Raw genomic sequence first — 24709 nt, forward strand, 5'->3', positions numbered from 1 at the left:
ACAAAAAGCAAAACACAAAAAATATAAATATAAATAAAATATAAATATAAACACAAAATATAAATATAAACACAAAATATAAATATGAATTTAATATATAAATATAAACACAAAATATAAATATGAATTAAAATATAAATATAAACAAAATATAAATATAAATAAATATAAATATAAACAAACACAAAATATAAATATAAACATAAAGACAAAATATAAATATAAACACAAAATATAAATATAAACACAAAATATAAATATGAATTAAAATATAAATATAAACACAAAATATAAATATAAATAAATATAAACAAACACAAAATATAAATATAAACATAAAGACAAAATATAAATATAAATGTAAACACAAAATATAAATATAAAGACAAAATATAAATATAAATATAAACACAAAATAATATATAAATAAATATAAACTTAACCATAAACATAAACACAAACACAAGATATAAATATAAACACAAAATATAAATATAAACACAAAATATAAATATAAACATAAACTATAAACATAAACTTAAACATAAATATAAACATAAACACAAACATAAACACAAACACAAACATAAACATAAAATACATCTTGGATCCTCCGAGCTAAGCTAAAATAATGAATCGTAGCTGAATCTAAAAATGGTACACGGCTTCTAAATATATATGCAGCCCTGCCAATCTTGGAGGAAATATTTTGAGCACCACATTGTGCAGTTGCCAACCCTCCCTATTGTCTCGAGAGACTCCACTATCTCTCGGTGTCACACTTCCTTCCCATTTTTGGAATTTACACCCGTTCAAATGTATTAGTACATCTGCAATTCCCACCCAGACATCAACAGGTAATCCTGGAAGAGCCCATGGCTCTGGTTTCGCCGATGAGAAGAGGAGGAAGTCGATGAATCAGCGAATTGAAAGCAGTCAAAAAGTAAATATCATCAAGCGATGTGGGAATGGAAAAAGCTTTAAAGGCAGAGGCGCAACGCTTATTTGGAGATTTGACATGCCCACTTGTATGTCGAGCGTGGGAAGTTTTTGAAAATGGGGAAAACTTGAAAAGCATTAACAAGCTGTGACTATAGTGAAAATGCTTTGAAAAAGAAGATTAAATGCTGTTTTATATGCTGAAAAGAAGACGGCAATCCTCATGGCCGTATAAAAAACATCCTGTTTAAACTTTGCCGTCAGATAAATACGACTGGAAAATATCGAGCAATATTCCTGTGTACATACGTACAGTACCAAGACATCACTAACGTAATGTTAATCACCTTTTACGTATTATAATGTTAACTTTTACACACAAATCCAAATGTCAGCCAAAATGTAAAGTTTGATTCAAATCGGACTACTACTGACGGTCTCCATCCTAGCAAGCTTGGCTTGTTCACAGTGCGTGACTATTTACATTTAGTCAGACACGCCCTCTTTTTCTTCTTCCATATCCGGCTACAATTTTACCCACAGCTCCTCCTGCAGGCCACAGCGTTCACTGCACCCTGCTACTGCTTGCTCTACTTTTCAGCCTGTTCTTTCACCTACAAACAAGATCCCATCCCACTGGTCATACCGCCCGACTGGACTCCGCTATTACAACAATAAACATGCAAATTTGATAAATCTCCGCCCACTCTCCCGCAGCCAAGATCAAATGATGAACTCTTATAATCTCAAATTATCCCTCCTAAATGTCCGCTCTCTCAACAACAAGGCTCTCATTCTAAATGAATACATCACTGAAAATAAACTGGACTTCCTCTGTTTGACAGAAACCTGGCACAAACCTTTGGACTATTTCTCCCTAAACCAAGCAACACCTCCTGGATTTACTTACCTTGAAAACGCCCGTCCTGACGGACGTGGCGGTGGCACAGCAGTCATATATAAAAAGGACATCAAAGTCACTCAAATATCCCTCCAAAATGTTCACTCCTTCGAATTCACTGCCTTCAAACTGTCCGGTCCATCCCCCCTTGTCACTGCTGTCATCTATCGCCCCCCAAAACCAAATTCTTCTTTCCTATCAGATTTTACGAACCTCATCACCCAATTAAATGCGATCTCATCATCCATCCTTCTGCTCGGTGATTTCAACCTTCATATTGACAATTCCAACTCCAAACCTGCGACAGAATTCCTTGATCTTCTCAGCTGTTTCTCCATCACTCAACAAGTTAACTTCCCCACCCACACCAGAGGACACATCCTGGATCTTGTCTGCACTAGATTAAGATTAAGATTAAGATATGCCTTTATTCGTCCCTCAGTGGGGAAATTTGTATTGCACAGCAGCAAGAGTACAGAGTCAGTTAAGCAGTACAAAATACACAATATAGAAAAATAAACAATATAAACGACCCAAGTATTAATAAAAATCAACAGTTTTTCCCAGAGTTATATACAATACAGTATGTAGATAATATGAGACGAGATGAGATATATGACCAGTCTATACACTGAGATCTTGTTAGGGAGTTAATATGAGGCATTATGGAAACACTTCACATAGAACTTAGTATATTGCATTTAGAGCCCTTAATATTGCACATGGAGGTTGATCAGATATTGCACAGTGAATGGGGTCTGGAGTAACTATACTGTAAAAAGCAAAGTATTGCACAGATGTACATAGCAGTGTAGAAGTCTATTGGGAGCAGTGCTGGTTGTACAACCTGACAGCTGCAGGAAGAAAGGACCTGCGATATCGCTCCTTCACACACTTGGGGTGAAGCAGTCTATCGCTGAAGGAGCTCTCAAGTGCTGTCAAAGTGTCCTGCAGGGGGTGGGAGTCGTTCTCCAACATGGATGATAGCTTAGCCAACATCCTCCTCTCTCCCACCACCTCCACTGGGTCAAGAGGGCAACCCAGTGCAGAGCTGGCCTTCCTGATGATCTTATCCAGTCTCTTCCTATCCGCAGCCGAAATGCTGCTGCCCCAGCAGACCACTCCCTGGAAAATGGCTGAAGCCACAACAGAGTCATAGAACGTCTTGAGGAGTGCCCCTTGCACTCCAAAAGACCTCAGTCTCCTGAGCAGATAGAGTCTGCTCATGCCCTTCCTGTAAAGTGCTTCCGTGTGATGAGTCCAGTCCAGTCTATTGTTGAGATGAACACCCAGGTACTTGTAAGATGTCACCATCTCAATGTCCATTCCCTGAATGTTCACTGGTGTTGGAGGAGAGTGGATGCGCCTGCGGAAATCCACCACCAGCTCTCTGGTTTTCCCCGTGTTGATCTGGAGGCAGTTCCGCTGGCACCAGTCCACAAAGTCCTGTGTCAGTCCTCTGTACTCCAAGTCGTCCCCATCTGTGATGAGGCCAACAATTGCAGAGTCGTCAGAGAACTTCTGCAGGTGGCAGGTTGGTGTGTTGTAGGAGAAGTCTGCTGTGTAGAGGGTGAAAAGGAACGGAGCCAGGACCGTTCCCTGCGGAGCCCCCGTACTGCAGACAACTGTGTCGGACACACAGTCCCGTGTCCTCACATACTGTGGACGGTTGGTGAGGTAATCCAGTATCCACGATGTGAGGTGCAGGTCCACCCCTGTGTTCTCCAGCTTGTCCCTCAGAAGTGCTGGCTGGATGGTGTTGAACGCACTGGAAAAATCAAAGAACATGATTCTCACCGTGCTCCCAGGTTTCTCCAGGTGAGAGAGCGCTCTGTGCTGGAGGAAGATGACAGCGTCGTCCACCCCAGTGCCAGGTTGATAGGCGAACTGGAGCGGGTCCATCGAAGGACCCACCAGGGGGCGGAGATGGTCAAGGATCAGCCGCTCCAGGGTCTTCATCAGGTGTGATGTAAGTGCCACCGGCCTGTAGCTGCTGAGGTCCTTGGGGTGCGGCGTCTTGGGGACAGGAACCACGCAGGATGTCTTCCACAGCTGTGGCACCCTCCCCAGCTTCAGGCTCAGGTTGAAGATGTGCTCAACAATCCCGCACAGCTCGTCCGCGCAGGACTTCAGGAGCCTGGAGCTGATGCCGTCTGGACCCGCCGCCTTCCTCGCCTTGGTCTTCCGGAGCTGGTTTCTCACCTGGGATGTTGTGAGGGTCAGGTTGGAGCAGGGGGGCTGTGTGCGGGGGGAGGTTAGTGAGCAGGTTGAGCTGATTAGGTGAGAAGTGGTGGGGGATGGCTGTGTGCAGGAGGGGGAGGTGGGGGTAGGGCTGTCCACTCGAGGTGTCGATGGGGGGAGTTTCGGCAGAAGTTTCGGCAGGAGGTGCTGGGCCGGGGGATGGGCAGATGGTTGATCAAACCTGTTGAAAAATAGATTCAGATCGTTAGCCTTTACCTGGTCCCCAGCAGCCTGGGAGTCGGGCCCCTTGTGGCCAGAGATGGTTTTCAGGCCTCTCCAGACTCCTCTGACGTTGTTCTGCTGCAGCTGTTCCTCCATCTTTTTCCTGTAGCAGTCCTTCCCCTCCCTGATTTTCCTCCTCAGCTCCTTCTGCACAGCCTTCAGCTCTTCCCTATTTCCTGACTTAAAGACCCTCTTCTTCTCCTTTAGGAGAGCCTTTATGTCCGGATTAATCCACGGTTTGTTGTTGGAGAAACACCGTACAGTCCTGGTGGGTACAGTGTTTTCCACACAGAAGTTTATGTAGTCTGTGACGCAGTCAGTGAGACTGTCTATATCGTCCCCATGAGGATGGCAGAGTTCCTCCCACACTGTTGTGTTGAAACAATCCTTCAGAGCCTCGTCGGCTTCATCAGACCATCTCTTCACTGTGCGGGACACAGCTGGCAGCCTGCGTACCAGAGGTTTGTACACAGGCTGGAGATGTACCAGGTTGTGGTCTGATCTTCCCAGGGGAGGAAGTGCTGTTGAATTGTATGCCTCCTTGGTGTTGGCATAACACAAGTCCAGTGTTTTATTGTCTCTGGTGCAGCAGGTGACATACTGGGTGAAGGTGGGCAGGGTGGAGGATGGAGAAGCGTGGTTGAAATCACCTGAGAGAAGAAGGAGAGCCTGCGGATGTTGTGTCTGTAGCCGGCCCACGGCAGAGTGGATGACGTCACAGGCCGCGTCGGCGTTAGCAGAGGGGGGAATGTACGCCGCTATCGCGATAACGTGCGAGAATTCCCGCGGCAGATAGTACGGTCTCATGCTAACGGCTAACAGTTCAATGTCTTTGCAGCAGAGTTGCTCTTTAATAGTGATGTGCCCAGAGTTACACCATCTATCATTCACAAACACTGCTAGCCCGCCTCCTTTCCTCTTACCGCTCTCCTTTGTCCTGTCCGCCCGCAGTAGTGTGAATCCGTGTAGTGTAGCGATCGTGTCTGGGGTCCGTGTATCCAGCCACGTTTCCGTAAACAACATGACGCTACACTCCCGGAACTGCCTCTGATGCCGGGTCAGCGCCGCTAGTTCGTCCATCTTATTGGGGAGAGATCTTACGTTCCCCATGATGATGGACGGGAGAACTGGTCTGTATCTCCTCCTCTTGTCGCGGCATTGGGCTCCGGCACGGCTTCCCCGTCTTCTCCTCTTTACCTCCCGGGGAACCTCGAGGGGTTCCCCGGGGGGCAGCGCCGCTGTGTTGCGGAGCGCCAACAGCTGGTCCCTACTGTAAACAATAGAGTTTCGGCGTGCGGTCGAAAACATCGTCGAAAAATTATGAGAAATGCCAGCTCAACACTATCACTATGGTGGACAGTTGAACTGAGCATTTACGAAGCCGTTCCTTTAACAATAACCTAGAAAAAGAATGAAAAAGACAGAATAAAGAAGAAAATAACTCAACGAAGAGCGAGAGCTGCTGTAGCAGGCTGCCACCAGAGCGGCGCCAAGTCAAGCCTGGTATCAATATTCACAACCTCACTAGCCATAACCTGCACATATCAGACCATCTGGCCATCACATTTGATTTACACACATCTCTTAGTGTCTCAAAAATCAAACGTCAAATAACCTTCAGGAATCTCAAATCCATCAACCCTCATGCCCTTACCTCACTTCTAACCACAAAATTTGCTGTCTGAGGACCCCTCTGAACTTGTCTCCTACTACAACAATACCCTTTCCTCCTGTCTTGATGAACTGGCCCCTAAAAAAAACAAATTGGTCTCCTTCTCCCACACTGCCCCCTGGTACACCCCTCAGCTCCATAATATGAAGACCCGTAACCGCCAGCTTGAGAGACTGTACAAGAAATCTGGCCCAACTGTTCATCTTCAAGCTTACACAGATTTTCTACAGCAATATAAAGATGCCTTAAACACTGCCCGCTCACGATACTACTCCAATCTGATTACATCTAGTTCCAACAATCCTAAATCCCTCTTTTCAACAATCAACACACTGCTAAAGCCAAATGACAACTCCTCCTCATCCTTCACCACCACCAAATGCAACAACTTCTTAACCTACTTCCAGTCCAAAATTACCAAAATATACAGCTCCCTAACCCCCCCCTCGGCTCACTCGCTTCCCCCTGACCCTCCACTATCTGGCTCCACCCAACGACTCTCCAAATTCACACCTATCTCACCCGTGCAACTCACTGAAATACTAACCGGTATGAAGACTCCAACATGCTCCCTGGATCCTATCTCTTCTTCATTCATCAAACCCTGCCTCCACATCATCTCCCCGCTGATCACAAGTATTAACTCCTCTCACAGTCTCTCAAGCTGGCGTCAATCACCCCCACACTCAAAAAGTCTGGTCTCGATCCCAATAACCTCTCCAATTTCCGTCCCATATACAACCTCCCCTTTCTGTCCAAAATCCTTGAACGTGTCATAGCTGCTCAACTTCAATCTCACCTCAACTCCAACAGCCTGTTTGAATCCTTCCAGTCCGGTTTCCGTCCCAAACACAGTACTGAAACAGCTCTTCTTAAAATCACCAATGATCTTCTTCTCTCCTCCGATTCCGGCCATCTTACCATCCTCATCCTCCTAGACCTCACCGCAGCCTTTGACACCATTAGCCACTCTATCCTCCTGTCCCGCCTCAAAACCAGCCTCAATATCACCGATTCTGCTCTGTCCTGGCTCCAATCATACCTCACCAACCGTCAACAGTTTGTGCACATAAATAGCTGCTCCTCCTCCATAGCCCCTTTACCTCAAGGTGTTCCCCAAGGTTCGGTGCTTGGTCCTCTTCTCTTCATCCTCTACATCCTTCCACTTGGCAATATCATCCGTCGACATGGCCTCAATTTCCATAGCTACGCCGATGATATTCAACTATACATTTCTACCACCTCCATCACCTCCAATATCTACTCCACCCTCACCAACTGCTTAGCTGATATCAAAACTTGGATGGAACAAAATTTTCTCAAACTTAATAGTGACAAAACAGATATTATCATCATCGGTCCCAAAAACACCACAGCGCCCACCCATAATTTCCATCTTCAATTTGACAGCGCCACCCTCACTCCATCCCCGCTCATCCGCAACCTTGGTATCCTCCTAGACCCCACCCTTTCATTTGAACCCCACATCAAACAGTTAACCCGGACTGCATTCTTCCATCTTAAGAACATAGCCCGACTCCGTCCATCACTTACATTCTCTGCCGCTGAATCCCTAATCCATGCATTCATCACCTCCAGAATGGACTACTGCAACAGCATTCTCTACGGTACACCATCCAAAACCCTCAACAAACTACAATATATTCAGAACTCCGCTGCCCGCCTCCTCACCTCCACCCGCTCCCGTGAACACATTACCCCTGTCCTCCAAAACCTCCACTGGCTTCCCGTCCCCCAACACATTCACTTCAAAATTCTTCTCATCACCTACAAAGCCCTCCACGATCTGACCCCCCCATATCTCACAGACCTCCTCCATCCACATAATCCCCCGCGTCCCCTTCGCTCCTCAGACTCAAACCTCCTGGCACTCCCCTGTAAGACCAAGCTCCGAACCTGGGGAGACAGAGCCTTCTCCATCGCTGCCCCCACTCTCTGGAACTCTTTGCCCCATTCACTCCGTGCTTGCCCTGACCTTCCCACCTTCAAAAAACAACTCAAAACCCACCTCTTTAAATCTGTTTTTAATGTCTAACCTTTTATATCTGACTGCTGTGCCCCGCCCCGCTTTTTATTAACTGTGTATTAACCAATGAATGTTGTATTTTGGTGTGTCTTTTATTCTGTTTACTTGCTCTATTCAACTTCATTCTTTTGTAAAGTGTCTTTGAGTATCTTGAAAAGCGCTATACAAATAAAATGTATTATTATTATTATTATTATTACTAGAATTATTACATAACATATTCTAGATATAATGAATTATGAGTGTTACTTTACATTGTTTGATTTCATGGAATGTATTTTAATGTTATTGCCTTTAAAAAACTTCTGCCTTTAAAAAACTAAAAAAGTTTTGCATTGACACATACTGTATTACATTGTTATACAACAAATATAAATATAAATATAAATATAAATATAAATATAAATATAAATATAAATATAAATATAAATATAAATATAAATATAAATATAAATATAAATATAAATATAAATATAAATATAAATATAAATATAAATATAAATATAAATATAAATATAAATATAAATATAAATATAAAACAAAAATATAAATACAAACACAAACCAAAAAAATAAATAATAATAAAAAAATAAAATAAAAATAATAAAAATATAAACATAAACACAAACTATAAACCCAAAATATAAACACAAACTATAAATATAAATATAAATATAAATATAAATATAAATATAAATATAAATATAAATATAAATATAAATATAAATATAAATATAAATATAAATATAAATATAAATATAAATATAAATATAAATATAAATATAAATATAAACCAAAAAAATAAATAATAATAAAAAATAAAATAAAAATAATAAAAATATAAACATAAACACAAACTATAAACCCAAAATATAAACACAAATATGAACACAAACTATAAATATAAATATAAATATAAATATAAATATAAATATAAATATAAATATAAATATAAATATAAATATAAATATAAATATAAATATAAATATAAATATAAATATAAATATAAATATAAATATAAATATAAATATAAATATAAATATAAATATAAATATGAATATGAATATAAATATAAATATAAATTTATTATACTCACATGTGCACAATTACATGCACGACTGCAATGGTACTCATATTTGCCAGTATCAGACGCATGTATACAATTTCAATGTAATGTAAAAATTTCCACCGACAAAATACTGCAAAAATATTGTTGCAAGGTTGTTTTGCAATTTGAGTGTTTTTTGTCACTGAATCGTGACTCACGGGTGCTCGTCACCGTCATACTCTTACTGCATTTGTATAAATGTATAAAGGAAAAACAAGCTGATTCCTTCCTGGCCGAGCTGCAAAACAAACGATCCGCATGTTTCACTGACTCACAGGCGCAGAATGAACATAACTTCGTTTGTGGCAGGGATAAAAAAAAAAAAAAAAAAAAGCGAGGGAGTTTCTGACCTGGAAAGCATGCCTAGTGGTGTGACGTTGAGGGATCCCATCAACATTGCCAGCGACATCCCCGGAGCCTCACGCTCTATCACCTCCTTAGTGGCCTGGAGAAATGACAGAACAGAGGGAGGGATGCATTAGTGGCATCGTAGCTGAACAAACTGTCTGCATCTTAGCTTTTCCTCTTCCTCTTCCACTTCCTGTGGATGGAGTCAGTAGATACAAGTACATACAAATGTACATTTGTGTGGACGTGTTGGATTATTCATCTGTTGTATGCCAATATGTTTCATGCTATTGCTATCATGCTGTTTGGTGTTTGTTTGAAAGGATGATTGGAGGAAGCTTACTGGAGGAAGGACAAAACAAGACGTATTGGTAATTTTAACTCCACCCTACAAGACGATAGAGTCTATACCTGCAGAATTTCATTCATTCATTTTCTACCGCTTCTACCGATTACGACCTTCTAAATATGGCTTTTAAGACTATTAGAGCCCTTTTGACATGAAATAACAACCCTATAGTAACCTTAATAGTCACCTATTATAGTAAACATTCATTCATTTTCTATTGCTTATCCTCACGAGGGTCGTGGGGGGTGCTGGAGCCTATCTCAGCTGTCTTCGGGTAGGTGGCGTTGTCCACCCTGGACTGACCAGTCAATCACAGGGCACATACAGTATTCCCGTAAAGTGGGATTCCTTATTCATATATGTGGATATTTTCATGGTGAGAGAATAGAAAACCTGGTTACGACCTTCTAAATATGGCTTTTAACACTATTAGAGCCCTCTAGACATGAAATAACACCCCTATAGTCACCTTAATAGTGACCTATTATAGTAAACATTGATTCATTTTCGACCGCTTATCCTCATGAGGGTTGTGGGGGATGCTGGAGCCTATCCCAGCTGTCTTCGAGCGAGAGGCGGGGTAGACCCTGGACTGGCCAGCCAATCACAGGGCACATAAAGTATTCCTGTAAAGTGGGATTCCTTATTCATGAATGTGGATATTTTCATGGTGAGAGCATAGAAAACCTGGTTACTACCGTCTAAATATGACTTTTAACACTATTAGAGCCCTCTAGACATGAAATAACACCCCTATAGTCATCTTAATAGTCATCTATGATAGTAAACATTCATTCATTTTCTACCGCTTATCCCCACGAGGGTCGTGGGGGTGCTGGAGCCTATCCCAGCTGTCGTCGGGTAAGAGGCGGTGTCCACCCTGGACTGGCCAGCCAATCACAGGGCATATAAAGTATTCCCGTAAAGTGGAATTCCTTATTCATAAATGTGGATATTTTCACGGTGAGAGCATAGAAAACCTGGTTACGACCTTCTAAATATGGCTTTTAACACTATTAGAGCCTTCTAGACATAAAATAACACCCCTATAGTCATCTTAATAGTCACCTAATATAGTAAACATTCATTCATTTTCTACTAATCCTCACGAGGGTTTTGGGGGTGCTGGAGCCTATCCCAGCTGTCTTCGAGCGAGAGGCGGGGTACACCCTGGGCTGGTGGCCAGCCAATCACAGGGCACATATAGACAAACAACCATTCACACTCACATTCATACCTATGGACAATTTGGAGTCGCTAATTAACCTAGCATGTTTTTGGAATGTGGGAGGAAACCTACGCATGCTCGGGGTGAACACGAACAAACCACTCATTCACCGCGCCGTCTAAAGGATGTAAAACCCTTACATGACCTCCTAATCTACCAAGAAGGATTGAGGGACCGTCTAGTAATTACAGTAAATAATATCCTAATGAGACACCAGGTACTGTACTATCTTATCACTGCTTCTTTTTATTCCTGCAACAGAAGTTTTCAGGGTCTTCTGTGTACATTTATGTTATTTTATATATTTTATGTTATATTACTTGAGGCGCTGGATTGCTTCCAGAGAGATGGAGGAAATATTGTCTTCTCCTCCAGCTGTGTGTGTGTGTATATGTGTGTGTGAGTGCTAAGTTGTCCTTGACTTGAGTGACACTTCAAATGCACCATTAGCATGAAGGAGGGCGGGAAGAAGGAAAAAAAAAAAGACTTCAAAGAAGACAAGTCACCGATGGGTATTGTGGGCCTTGACTCAGGAGAGAGTTGGGAAGGAGTGTAGGAGGGACCCAGGAAGAGGGCTGGGGGGTTGGGGGGGGAGGGGAGGGGGTTACTGATAGCTGTATGATCCATATAGTTTGTCATATAAAGAGACTGATTGGACAACAGGAAAATTGATTGATAGGACAGCCAGTTGTCAGGAGAATTGACTACAAAATGATTAGCTCTCCATTTCTGCGTTAATTTTTTTAAAGTTTTTTCAATGTATAAAATATTTGTATATTACCTCAGAACATAATTAGGCAAAACACACATACTAATCTCAATAACAATCGCAAACATACATAAGCTAATAAATCTCATTATACTTATTTTTCATTATTTTAACTATTTTCCGGACTACAAGTCACCCGGAACAACATGCCGAGTACTGTAGTATCCAGAATCGTCTTTATTGTCATTGTATTGCATACAACGAAATTTGAGTGCAACTCCACGGTGCATTTTGTGGAAAGTAAAAAAAATAAAAAATAAGGAAAAATAATAAAAATAAGGAATAAGAATATAAATATAAAAATGGCAGGTGCTGTTCAGAATAAATATAAATATATGTACATCAGGGCTGCACGGCGGTCGTGTGGTTAGCGCTCAGATCTCACAGCTCGGAGACCCAGGTTTGATTCCATCTTCGTCCATTTCTGTGTGGAATTTGCATGTTCTCCCCGTGCATGCGTGGGTTTTCTCCGGGTACTCCGGTTTCCTCCCACATTCCAAAAACATGCTAGGATAATTAGCGACTCCAAATTGTCCATACGTAGGTATGAATGTGAGTGTGAATGGTTGTTTGTCTATATGTGCCCTGTGATTGGCTGGCGACCAGTCCAGGGTCTACCCCGTCTCTCGCCCGAAAAAAGCTGGGATAGGCTCCAGCACCCCCACGACCCTCGTGAGGATAAGCAGTAGAAAATGAATGAATGTTTACTATATTAGATGACTATTAAGATGACTATAGGGGTGTTATTTCATGTCTAGAAGGCTCTAACAGTGTTAACAGTTGACAGTTATTCAACTGTACAAAAGCATAAAAAAAGATACCTGGGATGGCTAAATAGGCTAAAAGCCAGGATGTCCAAGTTCACCAAGCTCCCAATCTCATTTATATTATTTATGTTGACCTGGAGGTTGTTTCTAATAGTCTACATTAGATCTGAATACCGTACAACTCATTTCTCAGTTTACACATTTCCTGTGAGATAAACGCAGACGACACCAGGAGGTAGTATAAGGTTCTTGTTATTGATGAAGACCAAATACAGTCACAAGGTGTATCTTAAACCCTTGTGAGCACACATGGAGATGAAGAGATGTGTCGGTCCACTACAGAGTACGGGGTGAAACCAGATAGCTGCTATTATCAGACAACGTTACACGTCTCCTCCACTCTCCCTTCTTTCTTTCCTTCCAGGAAGATTGCTGCTGTCTAACGTGATTGATGATGGCCGGCGATACTGCTGAAGCTCAGCTCCTGCCAAGTTGAGTGTGTGTGTGTGTGTGTGTTGGAGACGGAGCATAATCATGCAGTATAAGTCCAGTTGTGTGCTAAAAATCACATGTACAATGTATGTACAAATCGTGGTGGTCTAAGACTTGGCCCCAAATGCTACATACTGTACCACCAAATGATATTTTGATAACAAACAAAGAAATATCAAACATAACCTCTTAAAATAGAAAACCTAAACGAGTAATACAAGAAATACTCGACATACACGACACAAATGTACTGACACCTGCCACCCATTATGGCTTAATTGCTTACAAGATGCCACATTACGCAAAAAAAAAAAAAAAGCGAATCTGTAAGGATTTGACTTCAGCCTCTTTATTTCCCATGGGATGTTGGGGCTAATTATATGTTAATCATCACCACACACACACACACACATGTAAGCAAGTGTGTGTCAGCAAAAACGGTTTGTGTTCAGAACCCAACAACAGGAGAGTTTTGTCAGTTTTTTTTTCTTAAATAAGCAACCTCCAAACACGGACCAGATTAAAAAATTACCTCCAAACTCACACTTTCAACTGTAATTAAAATATAATAAAATTCCTCATTCCTAATCCAAACAATTTGGAGGATATTATATTTTTGTAGTTTATTCAATAACCCGGCAATAAAAAAGACAAAGTGTCAAAGTTACAAGAAAAAAAACAACAACAAGTGAACTCACCTCTGGTGTGACGTCTCTTGGAGCAAACCCGGTGCCCCCCGTGGTTAAAATGAGGTTAAGTTCCTTTTCATCGCACCAGTCCACTAGAGTTTCCTGTTGGTACATGAAGGTCCACATATTAAACGCATGTGGGTAAAATTGGTGCAATATTTGTGAAAATGCTAATGTACCTTAATTTCATCTATTTCATCTGGTACTATCTTGTAGGCCACAATCATACCACCCAACCTGAGAAAAAGAAGAAAACAAGACAATAAGTATAACTTTTCTTATTGGTAATAATAATAATGATAAAGTATAAACAGGAAGTGATGCTAATAAACCCAACATGGAGCAAAACTGGTGTTTAGTTGGTACCTTAAATAACGACATGGAAAAAATAATAAATAGAAGTAATTAGTGCACTTTATACCTCAGAATCAGGTGTGAATTAAAAAAATAAAAATAAAAATAAAAATAAAAATAAAAATAAAAATAAAAATAAAAATAAAAATAAAAATAAAAATAAAAATAAAAATAAAAATAAAAATAAAAATAAAAATAAAAATAAAAATAAAAATACTGCACGGCGGTCGTGTGGTTAGCGCTCAGATCTCACAGCTCGGAGACCCAGGTTTGATTCCATCTTCGTCCATTTCTGTGTGGAATTTGCATGTTCTCCCCGTGCATGCATGGGTTTTCTCCGGGTTCTCCGGTTTCCTCCCACATTCCAAAAACATGCTAGGTTAATTGGCAACTCCAAATTGTCCATAGGTATGAATGAGAGTGTGAATGGTTGTTTGTCTATATGTGCCCTGTGATTGGCTGGCCACCTGGGCTTGAGATCAGCACTGGACAGCTCCAGTGGTTGAGTGTTGGGGAACTAAAGGCTGAATTATGCTACAAGTCAGTCACCTCGACTACTCCACCAGTCCAGGGTGTACCCTGCTGGGATAAGCTCCAGCACCCCCAATGGCCCTCGTAAGGATAAGCAGCAGAAAATGAATGAATGAATAATAATAATAATACATTTTATTTGTATAACGTTTTACAGTGAAAAAATAAAAAATACAAAATAGAGTCAAGTAAAAAAACAAAGTAAAAGATGCATTAAAATACAATATAAATACATTCATTCATAGCTAAAAACAAGGCTAAAAGCGGGGCGGGGCACAGCAGTCTGGTATAAAAAGTTAGACATTAAAAACTATCCTTAATTTAAACAGGTGGGTTTTGAGTTGTTTTTTGAAGGTGGGTGAGAGGAGGGCGGGGGGCAGCGATGGAGAAGGCTGAATGGGAAAAAAAAAAGATTGATGCTTGACTTATTTGTCATCTATAACACAAAGCTGACACTTACACACTTAAACATGAACATAAACACAACACAAAATTGAAAACAAAATATTGGACAGGATGCCCTTGAACATCCCCCCCCCCCCCCCAGAAGGATTTTCCAAAGGACAGCCCACTGAAGAAGAAACTGCTTGTCCTGACGCTGTCGAGCCCTTGCGACCTCTTGTGGTCACTCTGATAATGACACCCCCCCTCCCCATCCCAAAACAACCCTAAGGCTCAAGGTGAAGGCTCTGCACAGACACCTCTTATGTAACCAACCACCCCTCCTTTTTAGTGTGTGCTATTTTTGGAAGAGAAGTGCATCATGTTTCCCCTCTGTGACGGCCACTTAAACACCATGATAGCCCCCCAACCCCCACTCCACCCCCCCAACCAACTCGGGGAACATTCATTTTTAAGCCTTTCAGACTTATATGCGATAAAGGAGACTCTTTAAAAAGGTCAATTTTCCCTCCAAAAGCATATACGGTACTACCAAGAGCAACACCCCCCCCCCCCCCCAGAACACACACACACACACACACACACACTGACACACACACTCCTTTGCTGACATTTCAGTGATGGCACAAGTGATTTACTTCCACTGATGCTTTGGAGGGAGGATGGCCATCTCTGTACGTATGCAAGTTTGTGTGGATCTGAGCGTACTCAAACACTCGCCCTATATTGTGTGTATGTGTGTGTGTGTTACACCTTGGGAGAGTAAAGGAGCTGTCAAGACAAATCACCTCTCTCCCTCTCCTGGGGTTTTTATGGCGCTCTGTTTCAGCCCAAATGAAAATATGCTCAACACAAATAACGAAGGTTCCTTCCCACTGTTTCCTAGGCAACCCCTCCTGTCTGAAGCTTCTCGTCGCCGTGGTGTTCATCACCAGTGTGTGCATGTGAGGGAGTTTGTGTTGCAACCAGTGAATGTTTGCAAATGTTGTTGTTGTTGTTGCCATCACGGATGGTATTTTTGGTGGTTGAGGTGGTTGCTGGCTGGGCTTGCAGCGTTTAGCTTAGCCGTCAATACGCGTGGAATTGCACTGGACCACTTCAGTGTTTCCCATATTCTTTCATTTATTTATTTAATTCGGCCTGCCACTGATACATTTGGACTGCAACCGATACAACCGATTTGCTCTAGCTCATAAACTCATTAAAAACTTCCTGAGAATATGAAGATGTAGCAGGTAGCTTTGCCTTATTTAGTAGGAAATCAAACCCCACTAGATGCCCCGACTGATTTGCTCTCGCTCATTAACTCATTCAAAACTTCCTGAGAATATGAAGATGTAGCAGGAGGGATCGGTAGCTTCGCTTTATTTAGAAGGAAATCAAACCCCACTAGATGCCCCGACTGATTTGATCTCGCTCATAAACTCATTAAAAACTTCCTGAGAATATGAAGATGTAGCAGGAGGGATCGGTAGCTTTGCCTTATTTAGTAGGAAATCAAACCTCACTAGATGCCCCGACTGATTTGCTCTCGCTCATAAACTCATTAAAAACTTCCTGAGAATATGAAGATGTAGCAGGAGGGATCGGTAGCTTTGCCTTATTTAGTAGGATATCAAACACCACTGGATGCCCTGACTGATTTGCTCTTGCTCATAAACTCATTAAAAACTTCCTGAGAATATGAAGATGTAGCAGGAGGGATCAGTCGGCCATGTGTAGGCCGTGTGGAAAAACCCTGATGTGAGGAAAAAGGAGAAAGAGTGAAGCAAGTGGTCTGTGCGGTATCGTAGTCTGGGCCTAAAAGCCTGGACGTCCAAATCTTTCTATGAATAAAAGACAAGCAGTGTGAGAGGATAAAGGCAGAATGAGACATAGAGTGAAAAGAGTGAGAGCGCCAGGAGATACACCGTTATGGGTACACTTACTCAGAGAAAAGTGTGTGTGTGTGTGTGTGTGTGCACAGCAAATCTCAGTGGTTGTGGGACACTTTTAAGATGAAACCCATCTGCCAGGGTGATTTTATTAATAATAAACAAGCTCCCCGCACGGGGCACTCAGTCTCACGTTCCTTTTCTTTTTCACACAGTGCATTGTGAGGGCACATACATGCACGCACACACATGCTCCTTCCTCGTAGTGGCATCCAGCCCATTACAGCCCATCCATATGTAGGGGAGCTCTCAAGGGGTCGCCTCTCAACTGATGGGGGAAACAAGGGAGGGGCGGACAAGCGCACATCTTCCCCTCTGACTTGAGGGGGAGCTCTGAGTGCTCAGCAAGGGGTTCCATTCCCATGACTGGACTCAACGTGTGCTTTAAAATAGTCCAGCAAACACAGGAATCACATGTCAATCATCTATTATTTATTGCGATATTCACTTGGACTTGTGGCTATGTTTTTCCTGTCACAGAGTTCCGCATCATGGGCAACTATGCAAATTAGACAATGACGTCATCACTGAATATTGTATTCAATATTGAATATTTAATCATTCATTCATTTTCTACTGTTTATCGTCACAAGGGTCGCAGGGGTTCCTGGAGCCTATCCCAGCTGTCTTCGGGCAAGAGGCGGGGTACACCCTGGACTGACCAGCCAATTACAGGGCACATAAAGTATTCCCGTAAAATGTGATTTCTTATTCATAAATGTGGATATTTTCATGGTGAGAGCATACAAAACCTGGTTACGACCTTCTAAATATGGCTTTTAACACTATTAGAGCCCTCTATACATGAAATAACACCCCTATAGTTATCTTAATAGTCACCTAATATAGTAAACATTCATTCATTTTCTACTGCTTATTCTCACGAGGGTTTTGGGGGGTTCTGGAGCCTATTCCAGCTGTCTTCGGGCAAGAGGCAGGGTACACCCTGAACTGGCCAGCCAATCACAGGGCACAAAGTATTCCCGTAAAGTGGGATTTCTTATTCACAAGTGTGGATATTTTCATGGTGAGAGCATAGAAAACCTGGTTCTAAATATGGCTTTTAACACTATTAGAGCCCTCTAGACATGAAATAACACCCCTATAGTCACCTTAATAGTCATATATGATAGTAAACACTCATTCATTTTCTACTGCTTATTCTCACGAGGGTCGTGGGGGGTGCTGGAGCCTATCCCGGCTGTCTTTGGGGCGAGAGGCGGGGTACACCCTGGACTGGTGGCCAGCCAATCACAGGGCACATATACAAACAACCATTCACACTCACATTCATACCTATGGACAATTTGGAGTCGCTAATTAACCTAGCATGTTTTTGGAATGTGGGAGGAAACCGGAGTTTCCATGACAACAAACCCGGAAAACATCAAACCATCCAAAAAAGGACAAAACATAAAAATGAATGCAAAAAGTAGGACACATGCACATCCTGTCATCTGTGTGTCTTGTGGGTTTCGTTTGTCATGACAACCTCTGGATGCCCTTGAATGCCAAATTGGGCGACCTGACTGATTGTGTGTGTGTGTGTGTGTTTCTAGGAGATGCTGTAGTCATAGTTTATAGTTCAAGCCCAAAAGTGTGTGTGTGTACGCTGATGAAATACACACACTAAGGTAACAGATGGCTGCAACTTAACTCTCAGGTCAACCCTTCAGTTTTGTCTCCAATCCGTAATCCGGCATCACCGCATCACAAACGTAGCATATTGTAGCTTTTCACTGGACAGCAAAATATCTCAGATGTAGTGAATATATTATGTGTTTTCTTACTACTAACTGCACGGTGACTGAGTGGTTTGCGCACAGGCCTTACAGCTAGGAAACTCGAGTTCAATTCCACCCTCGGCCATCTCTGTGTGGAGTTTGCATGTTCTCCCCGTGCATGCGTGGGTTTTCTCCAGGTACTCCGGTTTCCTCCCACATTCCAAAAACATGCTAGGTTAATTAGCGACTCCAAATTGTCCATAGGTATGAATGTGAGTGTGAATGTTTGTTTGTCTATATGTGCCCTGTGATTGGCTGGCAACCAGTCCAGGGTGTACCCCGCCTGAATATTATCATCTGCAGATTTTGGCATAAAAATAAGATACTGGTGTAATTTGTTTCTGGCTAAAAATTATGCATTTTCAAGCATAAAGAAAGAAACGCATTAAAAGACATGTTGACATGTACTATTTCAAATTGGTCACTAGGTGTCAGTAAAGTTACATTAGCCACAGCAAGAAGCTCAGAATGAAAAAAAAAACCCTTATTTTCTCTTATTATGTCTACTATGTTGGGTAATACAAGTATAAAGGTGACTATAGGGGTGTTATTTTATCACGAGGGCTCCAATAGTGTTAAAACTGTATTTACAAGGTGGTGTATTTTTCTATGAAAATATTCCATTCACCTGAGTTCAATTCCACCCTCGGCCATCTCTGTGTGGAGTTTGCATGTTCTCCCCGTGCATGCGTGGATTTTCACCAGGTACTCCGGTTTCCTCCCACATTCCAAAAACATGCTAGGTTAATTGGACACTCCAAATTGTCCATAGGTATGAATGTGAGTGTGAATGGTCTGGTTTGTCTATATGTTTGTCTATATGTGATTTGCTCTCGCTCATAAACTCATTTAAAACTTCCTGAGAATATGAAAATGTAGCAGGAGGGATCGGTAGCTTTGCCTTATTTAGTAGGAAATCAAACCCCACTAGATGCCCCGACTGATTTGCTCTCGCTCATAAACCCATTAAAAAACTTCCTGAGAATATGAAGATGTAGCAGGAGGGATCGGTAGCTTTGCCTTATTTAGTAGGAAATCAAACCCCACTAGATGCCCCGACTGATTTGCTCTCGCTCATAAACTCATAAAAAAACTTCCTGAGAATATGAAGATGTAGCAGGAGGGATCGGTAGCTTTGCCTTATTTAGTAGGAAATCAAACCCCACTAGATGCCCCGACTGATTTGCTCTTGCTCATAAACTCATTAAAAAACCTTCCTGAGAATATGAAGATGTAGCAGGAGGGATCGGTAGCTTTGCCTTATTTAGTAGGAAATCAAACCACACTAGATGCCCCGACTGATTTGCTCTCGCTCATAAACTCATTAAAAAAACTTCCTGAGAATATGAAGATGTAGCAGGAGGGATCTGTAGCTCTGCTTTATTTAGTTGGAAATCAAACCTCACTAAATGCCCAGGGACACAACAACAGTGATATTGTGACCGACAGGCCCTCCCTTAGAAATAAGTTGAGAAGCCCTCGGGATTCGCTAGGAGGTGGTGGACAAAATGGCGACCTCGAGCGTCTTGGCGCCTATATGATTATGTCTACTCTACTCGACACTTCCTCCTCATGCGTTTTGGTTTGCTGGATATCATTAATCAGTTTGTGGGAGGAGCGATCGCATTACTATGTGCATGAATGTACCGTGCAGTGAGCAAGAACCCCTTTCTGTTTATTTTTATTAAAAAAGGAACTGTCCTTCTGTGACCCCTCCCCATAAAGAACAACAGATAGACCATTGAAAGCCCGATAAGACAATGAGAATGATAATAAATGTAAAAACGAATAAACCTGGCCATAAAAAGCAGTCCACAGAATCTCAGTTCTAAGCATCCCTGCTACCAACGCAGGTCTAAATTTAAAACCTAATCTTCTCCGGGTCTTTTTTGTAACCTTGTATCGTGTCCTATGATATAATAACAACAACAGAGGCTAGTCTAAGAGGCCATAATGAGATCCTGATCACAATCTGCCACTCGGTCTTGCATGACAAACACAATATGGCACAAACTCCCCCGTCACACACACACGAGTACATGAGCCTTGAAGTGGACCTGCTGCCAAAAGATGTGACAAGCAAGGACCACTTCAGGGTCCCTCAAGCAGGAGAACGCCGACACCGCTCTGATGCAGACACTGTGGACACGCCAGCAAATCAATGGATGTAATGAGAATGACCCGGGCAAACAAGGAGGTGCTTAAAAAGGCGATGTGTGGTGTATGCAATTTTAAAAAGATCATTAATAAAAGTGTTATTCACTCCAATATCAATCTTTGATGTGTTCTAAAGCACATGGCCGCCACCATGAAAGCCTCGTTTAGTGTGTTGGATCTCTTTCAGTTGCGTTTATAGTGATGATACTTTTTTTTTTTTTTTAATTCATGCTCCTTTTCACGCTCCACATTCTTGTTCATAAAAACAATTGCAGATTTCACCTCCTCTTTGTGATATTAACGACTCCTGCAGCCATCCTGAAACAGAGGAGCTCTGCAGCTCTTCTGTTGTTGCCAAGCATGCTGGGAATTTCCCTCCACAGGGCGACACAGAGCCCCGACATGTTGTGTTAAAGAGATATTTTTAGTGTCTTTGTTTGCACACAAACACACACACACACACACACACACACATACCGCTGTTTTCATTTCATAAATAATTTTAAAAAATGACGTGTGAATGAGTTAGCATCTGAGTCATTATGATCAATCAGCTCATACTCACAGTGATGGATCGTGGACAAGATCTTTGAGGTTTACGCCACTGCGGTCCTCTGCAAGGTTTCTAAAACAGCTGTCGCTCACTAGAAAGACAGAAAAAGAAGAAGAACATTTCATGACCACACGACACTTTGACACACGATGAAGATGCATTAAAGTACAACCTGTAAAGCAGGAAGTCGTACAGTTTGAATACAATTAAATGTTAATTCCGATTGGCTGGCCACCAGTCCAGGGTGTATTTAGTGGGAAATCAAACCCCACTAGATGCCCCGACTGATTTGATCTTGCTCATGAACTCATTCAAAACTTCCTGAGATCATGAAGATGTAACAGGAGGGATCGGTAGCTTTGCCTTATTTAGAAGGAAATCAAACCCCACTAGATGCCCCGACTGATTTGCTCTTGCTCATAAACTCATTTAAAACTTCCTGAGAATATGAAGATGTAGCAGGAGGGATCGGTAGCTTTGCCTTATTTAGTAGGAAATCAAACCCCACTAGATGCCCCGACTGATTTGCTCTCGCTCATGAACTCAGTAAAAAACTTCCTGAGAATATGAAGATGTAGCAGGAGGGATCGGTAGCTTTGCCTTATTTAGTAGGAAATCAAACCCCACTAGATGCCCCGACTGATTTGCTCTCGCTCATTAACTCATTAAAAAACTTCCTGAGAATATGAAGATGTAGCAGGAGGGATCGGTCGCGTTGCCTTATTTAGTAGGAAATCAAACCCCACTAGATGCCCCGACTGATTTGCTCTCGCTCATAAACTCATAAAAAAACTTCCTGAGAATATGAAGATGTAGCAGGAGGGATCGGTAGCTTTGCCTTATTTAGTAGGAAATCAAACCCCACTAGATGCCCTGACTGATTTGCTCTCACTCATAAACTCAGTAAAAAACTTCCTGAGAATATGAAGATGTAGCAGGAGGGATCGGTCGCTTTGCCTTATTTAGAAGGAAATCAAACCCCACTAGATGCCCCGACTGATTTGCTCTCGCTCATAAACTCATTAAAAAACTTCCTGAGAACATGAAGATGTAGCAGGAGGGATCGGTAGCTTTGCCTTATTTAGTAGGAAATCAAACCCCACTAGATGCCCTGACTGATTTGCTTTCGCTCATCAACTCATTAAAAAACTTCCTGAGAATATGAAGATGTAGCAGGAGGGATCGGTAGCTTTGCCTTATTTAGAAGGAAATCAAGATGCCCCGACTGATTTGCTCTCGCTCATAAACTCATTAAAAAACTTCCTGAGAATATGAAGATGTAGCAGGAGGAATCGGTAGCTCTGCTTTATTTAGTAGGAAATCAAACCTCACTAGATGCCCAGGGACACAACAACAGTGATATCAGGGGTATCCCGCCTCTCACCCAAAGACAGCTGGGATAGGCTCCAGCACCCCCGCGACCCTCGTGAGGATAAGCGGTAGAAAATGAATGAATGAATGAATAAACGTTAATTCCTTTCTTTACAGTGTAAAATGGGGGAATGTGTGATTAAAAACTGTACGGCCTAAGATGTTTTGATCTGCTGCCAGTGAATATGATGAACCAGTGATATGAAAAACAAGTTGTAGACGAGGCTGCAAATGTCACGATGGTGCTCCAATGAAGTGCCATGATCCATGAACGGGATGGGGTGGGGGTTTGTGTGCGGGGGGAGTGGGGGTGTTGTTAGCTGATAGGTGAAGCAAGAATGGTGTAAAAGATGGAAACTATGCAGAAAGATGAGAGGCAGGGGTGGCGGCAAGCTAAATCGGCGTGAAAAGGGGTGGGCGAGAAGCGATAAAAGATGGCGGGGTGGAAAGTTATGAAAAGTAAAATGAAGGGCGACGTTTTTAGGCGAGGGGTGGGGGGAGGGGTGATGTGGAGGTAAGCAGGAGCGTGCGTGACGTTGCTGTGGGCAAATAAATGGGAGAGTGCTGACATTTGCACACCCAGGCCAGCTCTTAAAGAGACACAACCAGAAACTAGAAGGGGAGATAGAGGAAGACAAAAGAAGTGAAAAAGGGGAGCATCACATGCTGTAAACGTGTGTAATGGGGGTGGGGTGTACGGGGGGGGACCTCCTTCATAACTGCAGTGCTCCTCACACACACACACACACATCGCCCTCCTCAGTCTTTCTCTCCCAGCTACCCCTTGATCTAAAAATAGCCATTCCTTTTTCCTACAAGAGGCAGCAACCATTTTGAACCAATCAACATGTTCTGTCAAAAGCGTGTGTGCCCGCCACCTATCCACGTGTGCGCACAACAAGGGAAACCCCCGGCTGAAGGTATGAAACAGCCATTCGTCTCCACGCTGCCAACAATTTGTAGAAATTTTAATAAAAGCGATACCTTTACTGTAAACGAAGAAAAAAGGACGGAGACGAGGGAGAGGAAGAGTAAGCGTTGTTAAAGAGAGAAGAGGAGGGAGTGGCATCAAAGGAATAATAATGTGATTGTGTGCAAGCAAACATGAAGACAGGAGAAGAAGACACAGAAAGGACCGCTTGCACCAACCCTTCCGCCCCCCCTCGGTAAATATAGGGCAGGGAAACCCTCCTTCTCAATGCAACCAGAGTTTGGGTTCCAGAATCCAACTGTGAAGCAATGATGCACTGCAGTGACCCTTCACCCACTCTAGAGAGCACTATTTCCTGTGCTGGATGCTACAAGGACGGCTCTTCTGCATGGCTGCACAAGCACTTGGACACGTAGCACAGGGCAGGCGGACATCAGCCAGAGTCAAGACTGAGCTGCCGTTCTGTGGCGCCTTAGTTCTGTTGCTGCAACTCATGCAATGACTTTCAAGTTCAAATGATCTGACATATTTGTAGGTTAAATAAAAGGAAAATAAAGTAAAACAAAAAAGTGTTTTTATTTTAAAAAAGTACATATTATGGGGCTGCACCGTGGACAAGCGGTTAGCACACAGACCTCACAGCTAGGAGACCCAAGTTCGATTCCACCCTCGGGCATCTCTGTGTGTTTGCATGTTTGGTTTCCTCCCAAATTGTCCATAGGTATGAATGTGAGTGTGAATGGTTGTTTGTCTATATGTGCCCTGTGATTGGCTGGCCACCAGTCCAGGGTGTACCCCGCCTCTAGCCCGAGGCTGGGATAGGCTCCAGCACTCTCGCGACCCTCGTGAGGATAAGCGGTAGAAAATGAATGAATGAATGAACATTAGGCTGCACAGCGGTCGAGCGGTTAGCACACAGA

The 24709-nt window shown here is 42.4% G+C and overlaps 1 protein-coding gene across 7 annotated transcripts in view; it reads right to left on the reverse strand.

Moving 5' to 3' along the window:
* Positions 1-24709, reverse strand: part of gphnb (gephyrin b) — a 190504-nt gene that overhangs the window by 51839 nt on the left and 113956 nt on the right. For 5 of the 7 annotated variants that reach the window (XR_009119164.1, XR_009119165.1, XM_058046186.1 and 2 more), the window contains exons 4-7: positions 21500-21578; positions 13952-14009; positions 13782-13874; positions 9481-9575 (exon numbers count right to left, since the gene is read on the reverse strand). Coding sequence is in view for 4 of the 7 variants with exons in the window: in XM_058046186.1 (XP_057902169.1) it covers positions 9481-9575; positions 13782-13874; positions 13952-14009; positions 21500-21578 (325 nt within the window). In the remaining 3 variants the exon portion in view is untranslated. Of the gene's footprint in view, positions 1-1286; positions 6423-9480; positions 9576-13781; positions 13875-13951; positions 14010-21499; positions 21579-24709 lie in introns of those variants that run through there. The other 2 variants (XM_058046189.1, XR_009119159.1) reach the window with 2 other exon arrangements.

This window comes from Doryrhamphus excisus, chromosome 1, assembly GCF_030265055.1.
Source record: "Doryrhamphus excisus isolate RoL2022-K1 chromosome 1, RoL_Dexc_1.0, whole genome shotgun sequence".
NCBI classification, from domain to species: Eukaryota; Metazoa; Chordata; class Actinopteri; order Syngnathiformes; family Syngnathidae; genus Doryrhamphus; species Doryrhamphus excisus.